Raw genomic sequence first — 12,790 nt, forward strand, 5'->3', positions numbered from 1 at the left:
AAATCTATTTGATTAAGCCTATTGTGTATGTGTACACACATACATACATATACCACACACTGATGTACATAGTGTGAGGCATGGAAATTAAACCAATGTATACAAATTAATGGCTATAAAGATTTCAGAAAATATTTAATAATGTTCCATGAAAAATGGAATAATAGTATAGAATGGATGTGAGTGATGAGAGAGACAGAGAGAGAGATTAACAGTTTATGTTCTCTCTGTTCTACTGATGATTTCCATGATACTTTCCCATTTAAGGTCTCCATGATCGTTTGCCTGGACCTCCTTGGCTATGCCTTCACCCAAGGCTTTCTTCAAGGCATCTCTGCTACTTGCATACACCATCTTTTGTTTTATCTTTGCCTTTTCTGGGCTCCTATTAAGATAAGTAATTGTAGTTTTTTATTGAATGTGAAACTAAGTGTGAGTTTGTGAAGATTTAAAGAGTAACTAACCACATGAAGAAGATCAGTTTGTTTCTTGATTGGTTGTCTTTGGTTAAGTACTCAAAATCAAAGATGGCATATCTGCATTCACACAAATCCTCTGCCTCAGTCATGTCTGCCAAGAAGTCCTCATATTCAGCGCCTGTCATGAGGACAAAATAAATTAGTAACAAACTGAATTTATTTTTCTAATCGCTTCAATGGAGGAACTTTGATGTACCTGGTTCTGCTTTCTTCTGGACCTGGATCATTTTCAGGTCAGATGAGATGCAGAAAATGACATAACGATATTTGTGACCCATCTTAACGTCCTGGAAGACAGTTTTGCATTCATCGCTCACTTGAACACCAGATGCCTTTGTTTAATTTAATAAAATTAAAATTTTAATAGAACAAAATAAAATTTAGAAAATTTTTGCTCAAAAAAGTGATTTTTACTATATACATTATTATTGATTTTATTTTATAATAATAAACTGAAATTAATCATCTACAGTATAGTGGTAATAGGATGTTAAAGAAAAATTCAAATTTCCACATAAGGCATTTTTTGGAGGCAAAATGAAAGATTAAATATTTAACAGAGTAAAGAAAGCTTCTAAAAACTGAAATATATTATAAAATCCGTTGATCTATCAATAATAAGGGAAAAAAAGTGAAATACAAGGATGTGCCTCCCCCCTGAGACTGAGAAAGGAAAAAATAAACATAAAAGTGGCCAATATTCGTCACAGGATAAAAATCTTGGCCTAGCACTCATTTATTAATTTCACTGATTTTATTTATTTAACTAAAATTGATTTTCTGCGAAAATGTTTTGGTTCCGCGTCCAGCGTCCGCCTTTCTACACAATTATTTGTCAGCCAGTTATCGCTTAATTAAATTTTCAAATTAGGAAAGAAATAAGTTGAATTGAAATAAATTAAAAAAAATTTATTTAAAAAATTATTAGAACTAAAAAGTAAGCCAACCATTTTTCAAATCTCTATAAACTCTCAAACGCTGACTGAAGTAATAAATCAGGACGAGGAAACAAGTCACGTTTCGGAGGAACAAACTTTCCGTGACAGTATCGGTCTTGTAATTATTCGGTCTTTTTTTACATTAAAACAATTATTTTCAATTTAATGCAAACATTTTCTAACAATTAATTATATTAATTTAAAAATTTTTTTAATTTATCAATCCTAATATCCAGAAACTTATTAAACTGATAAATGAAATGGTATTTATTATTCGTTACTAGCTTTTGAACAGATTATTTACTACCGCCTATTATCGCTGTCGTCTGAGATTTACGCAATTTGCTTGACAAATATAACTTATTAATTAATCTATCTTGCTGATTCTTTTATCATTTATTTATCAAGTATTTTTTCACTATTTTAAGTAAAAAATGCGAAAATGGGTTCGGAAGCCGGTCCTGATGAAAACCTTGGGAGGAGATTTCACCGTTCAGATGTGGGTTGTATCCAGTAGGTAATTCAATTTATTATTATTATTATTATAGTTCATCTTTTTTGTGAGTATTCGTCTTTGGCATTTTTTATTTTTTTAAATTAATAACTAATTAATTACTTACTTATTTTAATTATAATATCCTCTTTTAATTTTTAATAAAATAAAACAAGGTAACTTGTAGGTAAAAACTTAAAAAAAAGAACCTTCTGCTTCCTCTATTTCACTCTTTTTTTCATTCATAATATAAGTTATTTAAATTTTAATATGAATAAAAAAATTTTCATCAAACGAATATATGATGCTACACTATACTAAAACCTAGCCTTACTAAACAATTTTTAAATAAAACAGTATCTTAATTAATTTATTTAATTATGATCTGTAATTGATAATTTATTCATTTCAATAAAATAAGGCGATAGCATTGTCAAAGCTGAACTCAGCGAGGAAAGCTTAAAGTTAAACCAAGAGGACGGCATTGTCGATAACAACAACATTGCCACCGCCAACAATTCTAACGATGATAGCTCTGTAAATATTAATGAGAGCATTAGTAGCAACAACACAAACGAAAACATCGATATCATTAACAGTAGTAGTGAAAGTGTAACAATAAAAGAAGAATTATTTACTGATGATTATGTCCCCTCCTACAACAATGTTCTAGATGGTACTAGAATTACTCTTATTAAGCAAGAGTTTGGGCATAACGGTAATAAAAAAATAAAGTTAGGATTGTTTTTGTTTAAATAAAAATTTTGATTATTATTAAATTTTATTGTTTTTGTAAAATTGTACAATAGTTTAATTATATTTGTATGCCATTTTTAAAATATCAGATCTAAGAAAAAGTTGGCAATGTTTGAAGATGACTCTAAATTAATACCCTGCCCTCATAAGGTTATTACATTTTCACTTGGATTCAGTTCTAAATTACTAAAAATAACCTTCAAACTTTAAATTAATGGGATATAGCAAGTTTAGTTTACAGAAAACTTTTTTTTTTATTTACTTTGAATTAACTTTTAAACATAAAACAACAGGGATGTAACAAGTTATTCAAAGATAATTCTTCGATGAGGAAACACATACATACACATGGTCCCAGAGTTCACGTCTGTGCCGAGTGCGGTAAGGCATTTATCGAAAGCTCAAAACTACGTAGGCACCAGTTAGTTCACACAGGGGAAAAGCCTTATCAGGTGTTTTATTATATTATTCATCTTTTATAATTATTTGTTCAATTCATTTTTTTAATACTTTTAATTTAATCATATTCATCAAGTTTTATAGTTTAATAAATTAATTTTAACTAATTTTTATTATTTTATCATTATAAGTGCACCTTTGAGGGCTGTGGCAAACGATTTTCGCTGGATTTCAACCTAAGAACCCACGTCAGAATCCACACAGGTGACCGTCCGTACGTCTGCCCATTTGATAACTGCAACAAAAAGTTTGCCCAGTCCACTAATCTGAAATCTCATATTTTAACGCATGCCAAGCAAAGGTTGTGTTTCTTGTTGTCGAGATGTGTTATGGTTTTAATTTTTTTCGTTTATTTGTTTCGTAGCTTGGTTTTAGTTTAATTTAATTTAATTCGATTTAGTTTAATTTTTTTAAATGTGTCATTAATTTATTGAATTTTATTAATTTGAATTAATACTTTTAACTTTTCAATAATTTCAGCAGTAACAAGAATCAGATGATGGATGATGAATTAGAGTAAGATATTTTAAATTAAGTTTTTTTTTTTATAGCAAACCATTAAAAGTTTATTGTAAATCAATTATTATTTATATATTTTACTCATTTATTATGAAATAATTATTACTTTTTCTTATTGAAATTATACTATAAAAAAACATTTTCAAACTTTTTTTTCTGCAGTAGCTGGGCATATGAATGAATAACAGAATAGATTCCATTGAGATACATGCTGTCAACTCATGCCTTATGAACTTATATATATATACATATTTCTTTTTGTAAAAAATTCAATGTTGAATATATTATTGAGAATTGTACTTACTGTTTGTTAACTATCAAACCAAACATGAAAATTTTGGTTTATAGTTCAATAAAGTGATTATCTATTTATAAATTTAAGATTTCCATGTCTTCCCGAATGTTTATAAACCCGTTAACTAGCGAATTTAGTCTGTTTATTTTTGAACAATTTGTGTATGTTATATTATACGTATGTCAATGTGTATAGTATGTATGTGTGTTTTTGGATTAGTATCGTTGATGCTATGAAGAATGTATGAATAATTGAATATACGTTATTCGGTTTTATTATTAATGAAGTGAAGATCTATTTTTAAATTTGTTGAGATATTTGGCATCATTTGAAGTTAAATATGTATATAACGAAAATATTTATATATAACGTTGAAATATGTGTTTATGGCACGTGTGTTAGCTGATTTACATGTGTATAATAATTGAGATGAGGATGAAATAAGTTTGTGTGGATTTTCGTTTTATTGAAAAGTCATTGGCAAGTGCATTGGTTTTCTATAGATTATTTTTGCCAAGTCGCCAACTGTACTTACGTTCCACATAATGATCGTTTTTGTTTCTAAGTGCGTCTAATTTTGGCGTTGGTAGCTGTCGGATTTCTGACGGAAAGGATAATTCTGTGAAAAATACTTGCATCTAATTGCATTGTTGACTGAATATTAAGAAAGCAAGATGGTGACACCAGAAGAGAAGGAGAATTTGATGAACATTGCAAATGAGCAGGAGCTGTCAGAGGAGGTGAAGAACAAAATGGTTCTGGAGTTTGATGAAAGTGCCGAAGAAACGCAACTGACGCTGGAGGAACTCTTTCATCTGGGGCAAAAATATTTCAAGGGTAACTTTTTATTTTAGGCTTACACAGTTTTCTCAAATTAAATATTAAAATAATTAACCACAACCATGTATGGTACAAAAATACATAGATAAAATTATGAATAAATTAGAAAATAAAGATAGATTGGTGTGCAATGAATACCAATAAAACATTTATTTATTTACTAGTCTTGCATGCATCATATTCTGAATAGTATTGTAGACTCATTATCATCAGATTTTTACTTAATTTTTTTAATTTTTTTTAGACCACTCATCAGATGAAGAGATATCACATTCTGATCGCTTAAAATTAAAAAGTTTCATAAAACAAGCTAAACATGGCAAATATCAGTCTAACGTCATTTCTGATTGTGTCTATTCTGAGACCATTGGTGACCAAAGAATGTAATGATTTTATTTCTTTTAAATTACTAAATTTAAAATTATGTTGTGATTTTCACATATCTTTTATTGGTCACATATTTTTCACTCTTTATTGTTCTGTTCATATTCATCATTTAAAATTTTAAAATGCTAGTTTTTATTCTTTCCCCAATCCCTAATTGCAGTCACTATTGGGAGTCTTTAGGGGATATGTCCCAGGAGGATGCTATGAAGAACTTTCTAGATGCACTGATTAGTTTCATGCCTGATTTTATAACATATGTTAGATCTAATAACTTAAATTCTGAAGAAAATATAGGAAGGTTTATATTTATTTTATATATATATATATATACTCTATAAATTATTTCATACATATGTCATACATTTTATATATGACTATAAGACATTTCTATAATATATATATATATATATATATATATATATATATATATATATATTATATATATATATATAGATGTATATCTATATATATATTTACCATATTTTGTATATTTATATCTGTCTGTGTGTGTATATATATTTGTGTTAATAATAGTAATAATAATAACTTATTATTCGTTAATATTAATAATTATTTTAAATATTTTGTGTGGTAGTGAAAACTCAAGTGATGACGAGAGGCAGGAATATGAGATGCTGCTTAAAAGAGAGGAGATGAGGCTTAGAGATGCTAAGATGAAGTGAGAGAATGATGATATAATATAATAAACCGTAATATTATTATATCTATAATAATAGTGATGATAATAAATGATAGATAACATCATTTTAAGAAGCATAAAATGGCTATAACATGTAGTACAATTATCATTACATTACAATCATAATAAAGGAAGAGGATCAAAGACTGCTTGGACCAGCAGACAGCCATTCAGTACAGGCAGTATGCCAAACAGCAGGTCCCTGATAGCGAGGCTGAAGTAAGTGAAAAATTATCTGAATGATGATAGTAACAATGGCTCTTGCAGCTTGTGATGCATGGATTCGTGCATATTGCTCCATGTTGCCAGATGTTTCTAATTCTTTGGAGAAATAACTAAAAGTTAACTAATTAATAATTATATATTATTATGATTATATTTGTTATAATTATTAGTGATTATCTTATAATTAATAATAATGATTTCCAAATTGATAGCAAGAGGCGTTGATTGAGCAGTTACAGGAACAACATTACGAACAATACATCGATCAAGTAAATTTTTCATCTATCACTATCATCATCTTTATATTATTTATTCGATTTATAATTATTAATATAATAATAATATTATTAATATTATAATTATTAATATTATTATTATTATTATTATCATTTTTATTATCGCCGACGATTTAGGTCCACAACCAGCAGCTAATACATCAGAGACAGCAGTACTACCAGATCCAGTTGGCTTTGAAATCTCAACAGCACCAGCCATCATTCCTCAATGTCAATAATAATAATAACGATGATGATGATGATGATAATAATGATAATAGTAATAATAATAATACGCTGGGTTCATATTCCATAATAAGGAATGATAAAAATGTTGACGGTGGTGGTGGCGATGCTAATTCTAGTCAACAAAGCAAGTTAACAACGACCACCTCATCATCTCCTGCTACAAAAACGACATCATCATCATCATCATCTGCTGCTGCAACTTCCGTTGCTAACGACACTGATGATGTTAACAGTGATAATAACAACGCCACGAATGACGGTGATGATGAAGATGATGATGTCGATAATGATGGATTGATTGTTGATGGTTAGAGGGTTGTGTATTGTTAATGCTTACAAAGTTGATTGATTGGTTGGTTGGTTGATTGATTGGTTGGTTGATTGATTTATTGACTTCTTAGTTGGATATTTATAAATTATTCAATTTTCATGATCAAATAAGTAAATAATTAACTGATAGATAAATGAATGAATGAACGAATTGATTGACTAAATCTTATTGAATGATTGATCGATTGATTGTATAATTGATTGAAGAAGTGAGTGGTTTGTTGATTAAATGCTTGATTGTTTAATTGATTAGTTGGATTAATTGATGTTGCCTGATTGATTGATTATTTGATCAGTTGACTAAATGATAGATGAAATATAAGTGAATGACAACCAACCAATTATGATAGAAGAAATATAATTGATTGACAACCAACCAATTAGATAACTTTATGATGCACAACATGCCACCATTGATTCCTGCCTCACTCTGGACCAGATCCGATATAAAAGAATTCAAAGACTCCATCAGAAAATCTCCTGAAAATTGTATCAAAGTCGGCTCTCTCTCTACCGCCACAGTTAGTTTTGAATGAATGAATGACGAATGAATGAACGAACGAACGAATGATGGATGGGTGGGTGGGTGAATACATGGATGAATGAATGTTAAAATTGTATTAAAGTTGGTCTACTTCTAGTTTGTTTAGTTTAGTCTGCTGAATGGATGAGTCTTTTTTGAAATAGAAACGTGTGTATGAAATCTCATTTCATTAACTTAGTGTTCAATCTTTTGGAAGAAACTTATACCTGTCCTACTGACCTGGTCAATGGCAATTCACAAACTAACGACAAATCCTTAATTCCATAATCCCTAATCGACAGGTAAAAGTCCCAACACACGAAGACGGCACCAGGATATTCTGGGAGTTCGCCACGGATTATTATGATCTAGGATTCGGGGTTTACTTTGAGTGGACGTTGAATCCTCAACCTGACGTCACTGTACAGGTCTGTGAAAGTAGCGACGAAGAAGACGCTGAAGAAGATGCTGAGACTGGTCAGTTTGATGATTGAAAAATATAAATGTGCACACACACAAACATACACATACTCATACAATTATACATACACACACTTACACAAACAAACACACCTACAAATATACACACACGCACACACAGTTTCAACAGACAAAGGTGACATTGAGAAGGGAACTCGAACAAGAAAAGAAGGACCACCAATGGATGAAATTATACAAGTAAGCTATAAATAGTATTTGTTACTGAATATTCGTTTTTTCTACAATCATTAAGAGCTGAATAAATGAAATAAGCAACTTTCAAATTAACTTGATGTTCTACAGATACACAGAAGAGATTGCCACGAAGAGGTATATTGCGGGAGCCATATATACCCCGGTCGTGGCCTATATCACCTTAAATTCGATAACTCTTACTCACTCTGGAGATCTAAAACCGTGTATTTCAAAGTTTTCTATTCAAAATGATCTCGTTATTGTTATTAATGATGTTGTTGCTACTATAATAATTTCTACTATATCTTATTGTTTTAAATGTGTTTAACGTCTCTATCTATATATACACGTGTGTGTGTGTATATATATATATATATATATATTATATACATATATATATAGTAATAAAAATATATACAATGTATATATATATATATATATAGTACATACAAGAAAGAAAATTGAAAAGACAAACTTTAAATTGATTAATGTCAACAATTCGGTAGAATTCATACAATGCTGTATAAAATGTGGTCTTCTAACTCTTTATATATATATATACTATATATATATATATATGTATGTAATTACAGTCAATCAATACAGCCATTTTTGTTTACATTTGAATGTAACGTAATTTGTAATATTAATAATAACAATAATGTTAATGTTGAGTTGTTAATTTAATTTGTCGTACATTGTAAATCGATCATCTGCTCGTTCAAGCGAATTTTAATGCCTGCTTTGTCAGTGTGTCTCGCTGCATTTGTAGATGTGAGAATGTGTAAGTTGATGTCACGTTGTGTTTTGTGACTTAATTAATGAATTGATGTAATGAATTGATGTAGTAGTATTATCAATGTCAAAATGTAATGACTGATGTAAATATTTTGATTCTATCATGATCCAATTGATGATTGATAACCACCATAGTAAAAAAAATTACATTTTTTCCGATCATAAACTTTTTTTTATGTAGATATTTATTCTATTCTCGAATTGGGTTTTATCAAATTTTTTACGTGTATCAATTTTTAAAAATCACGCATTAAATGTGATTTTACTGTAATGTTAAAAGATGAACATCTTGAACTCTCATGCACTGATTTCAAATATAATAACTTAGGTAAACTAAGTAGATCTCTCAATCAAGTTTATATATCTATAATAAACGTATATTATTTGTTATTATTAATATTGTTTTATAGTAAGAATTACTGCTATAATTAATAATAAGCTTCTTGCTGTTTTGTATATTATGCACAGCTAAAAACAATCTACACCAGTATGTGTATAGCTTTATGTACATACATCAGTATTTGGTAATGTAACACACACACACACACACACACACACATATATATATATATATATATATAAGTAGTTGTAATACTAAATGGAGCTTGCTTTTCCGTTGTTGATGTCTTTGGTTGATACTATCGTTAGTTAATGTAATGTAATGTAAATATGATTACTTCTGTCAGATTTTTTTTTTAGATTTGTTCGTTAATGTAATTAAATTGAAAATAATAATGATAATAATAATAATAAATTATGATAAGTGTTATCATTATTTATTATTATTATTGTTATAAATTTTAACCATTATACAACTTGAAATGTGTATGAAATTTCATTTTAATTAAAATAAACTGCATAATACGGATCATTTAACTAAGTTAATTATATTATATATAGATGCTATTTATCAAAGGACGCATGGGATTTCGTTATTTATTGCATACCATTCTCGTTAAATAAAACAACGGTTGTACGCATGTGTGTATTGCATTTTGTTTGTATCAATATTTATGTGGCAGTGGTAGTGACGACTACGACCTCAGAATCCGCGATAGAGCTTTAACTGATGTGAGATTTAGGCCAAGTCTCTTCGTTTTAGTGTACAACATCGGAAATGAAACTGTTCGGAAGATATAATTATAGTTATTATGGATAGAAAATTTATTATTATGGTTAGTATTATAATTTAATTATTATTATAATATTAATAATTTACGCAGATGATAATGATGATCATAAAAACGAAGAGGATAACGACGATGACGATGTGGATTGGAAATTAATCCGATTCAAAATCAACAAAAGTATCATTAATAATTAAAAATAATTATTATAAATATTATTATCATAATTATATTTATTATTAATGAATTATGAATAAATAATTGAAAAATCTCTCGGACCGTCTTGTAGCTCGCTGATGGTAGAAGCCTCAGGTAGACCATACCAATGTAGAAACAAGGATAATAATGTTAGCATCTTTAAGATAGACTGCTGTTGGTGTGGCTGTCGTTGATGTAGCTGCTGTTGATGCAGCTGCTGTTGCTGCTGTAGAATGTTAATGATGTCGTCGTTGTTGTTGTTGGCGGTGGTAGTTGTAGCGGTACAGTTGGATAGCTTTCCTGAGATATAGCTATTGAATACTGATTTGAAATCTGCAGAATTATCGTTGGTAATTGTTTTTTCTTAAACACTTTATTAATTAATTATAACTACACGCCACCAACCAACCAAGAAATCAATTATTTAATCAATTAACCAATCAACTATTTAATTAACCGATCGATCAACCAGTCAATCAATTAACCAATCAACTATTTAATTAACCAATCAATCAACCAGTCAATCAATTAACCAATCAACTATTTAATTAACCGATCAATCAACCTGTCAATCGAGTAACCAATCAACTATTTAATTAACCAATCAATCAACCAGTCAATCAATTAGCCATCGTCAATCAAACTAAACCGACAAACCTCTATCGTCTGCCATCTTCAACAACAACCTCTCGACATTAGTGGCCGTTGAAATTAGAAACTCCTCACCGACGATTTTCAACGACGGTGAAGACGGCGACGATGTGGAAGGATCCCTGACGAAGACCTCGTTAAAATAGGCAGACAGGATTTTGAACTGCCACACTAGGAATGGTTGGCTGTTGGTTACATCAGTCTTCAGGATGGATAGGATGCTCTGTTTGTCACGCAATGATGATGATGGTGATGATGTCGTAATAATAATAATAATAATAATTATAATAATAATGATCATAATAATGTTGACGAGAATGAAAAAGACGATGACAATAATGTTGGATGTTATAAACATTAATATGATCAACAAGATATAATAAATGCATATATTCATACGCACACATACATATATACATACTTACATATATACATACATACATACATACATACATACATACATGTATGTATGTATGTATGTATTTTTTGAACTAGCCCAACCCTCGATGGATTTTTTACCTGTTTGCATCGAGGTTCTTGGCCCGATGGACAACAACACTTCAATATTTTTTAAAAAGATTTGCAAAATGATAAGTGGCAGGTCTGGCGACAGCAGAGAGCTATTTTTCGCCATGAATTATATATCTTGTTTGCTGCAAAGGTTTTTGCGCGTCTGTGTTACCGAAAATGTTCAATTAAACGCCGACGTGAGCGAATAACGAGATATCAATTGTTAACCGATTTTTTCAGATGTTTGACTGTTTAGTGTCACTCATCGCTGATTTGGTTTTAACATACATACATACATACATACATACATACATACATACATACATACATACATACATACATACATACATACATACATACATACATACATACATACATACATACATACATACATACATGTTGATACATGCATTCTGGATGGAGTGCAGTGCTGTGCGAGACCAGGGACATAGATAAAAGTTAAACTCGGAAACGATTGCATGCCTAACCATGGCTTGTTCATCAAAACGGGTTCATACATACATGCATACGCACATACATGCATACATACACACATACATGCATACGTACACGAGTACATACATACATACTTACCTGGTGTACATCAATTTGGTCGGGTAATACTTCAGTGGTGTCGTTGTATAGATATTTGTACATTATTGACGGTAGCTTGTATGGCGTTATTACCTGCTAAATATTTGTATGTTTTTGTTGTTAGTAAAAGAACGAACGAACGAACGAACGAGTGAAAGAAAAGAAGAAAGAATGAATGATAAACGAGCAAGCAAATGAATGAAAAAAAAGGAATATAAAAGTGAATCTATAATAATAACCTTTACATCGGCATCTTCATTTGTCGATAAGAACATTTTAGAATAATCCAGAAAGTAAGAATTTATCGTCGGTAGGCCAATGTCTTTTTGCTGTTTGTGAAATAATAGTAATAAAAATAATATTAATAATAACAGAAAAATAGCAATCCAAGTTATTAATTATAATAACGGTCTTAACTTGCAGCAACCGAGTTCGAACGCAAGGGGCTACCTACCCGTCCGTATACAGAATATTTGTGTTTGTATATGTGTGTGTGTACGTAAGTATGTATACATGTGTATGAGTGTGTGTGTAGTACACTGTAGTAATAATTATTTTATTATGATTATAATTAAGACGTTAATATTATTATAATTAAGGACGAGTGTACTTTGAATAGCCTTTCGATGAGTTCGTTTTTTTCCTCAGCAGCGTCAATGCCATTTGTGCTGTTCTGTTTTTGGTTGGAATATGAAAATTTAAAAAAAAAACCATTTAAGTCAATCAATTAAAGAGTAAATCAATCAATCAACCAATGAGTAAATCAATC

General features: G+C 29.8%; 3 protein-coding genes across 3 annotated transcripts; 2 read left to right on the plus strand and 1 right to left on the minus strand.

Annotated features, from left to right (window-relative positions):
- Window positions 1–216: 216 nt before the first annotated feature.
- On the minus strand, window positions 217–1,429 carry HELRODRAFT_160072 (hypothetical protein; the record flags this gene model as incomplete). The annotated part of the gene is made up of 4 exons (XM_009017090.1): window positions 217–385; window positions 465–597; window positions 676–811; window positions 1,427–1,429. The coding sequence occupies 4 exons, from the start codon at window positions 1,427–1,429 to the stop codon at window positions 217–219; spliced, it is 441 nt and encodes a 146-aa protein (XP_009015338.1).
- Window positions 1,430–2,774: 1,345 nt separating this feature from the next.
- Window positions 2,775–3,505, plus strand: HELRODRAFT_64229 (hypothetical protein; the record flags this gene model as incomplete). The annotated part of the gene is made up of 3 exons (XM_009017091.1): window positions 2,775–2,816; window positions 2,960–3,118; window positions 3,257–3,505. The coding sequence occupies 3 exons, from the start codon at window positions 2,775–2,777 to the stop codon at window positions 3,503–3,505; spliced, it is 450 nt and encodes a 149-aa protein (XP_009015339.1).
- Window positions 3,506–7,349: 3,844 nt separating this feature from the next.
- On the plus strand, window positions 7,350–8,395 carry HELRODRAFT_64054 (hypothetical protein; the record flags this gene model as incomplete). The annotated part of the gene is made up of 4 exons (XM_009017092.1): window positions 7,350–7,466; window positions 7,771–7,945; window positions 8,070–8,146; window positions 8,252–8,395. 4 exons carry the CDS (start codon window positions 7,350–7,352, stop codon window positions 8,393–8,395), a joined length of 513 nt encoding a protein of 170 aa, XP_009015340.1.
- Window positions 8,396–12,790: the final 4,395 nt, after the last annotated feature.

The sequence above is a fragment of the Helobdella robusta genome (assembly GCF_000326865.2).
Source record: "Helobdella robusta unplaced genomic scaffold HELROscaffold_2, whole genome shotgun sequence".
Classification (NCBI taxonomy): domain Eukaryota; kingdom Metazoa; phylum Annelida; class Clitellata; order Rhynchobdellida; family Glossiphoniidae; genus Helobdella; species Helobdella robusta.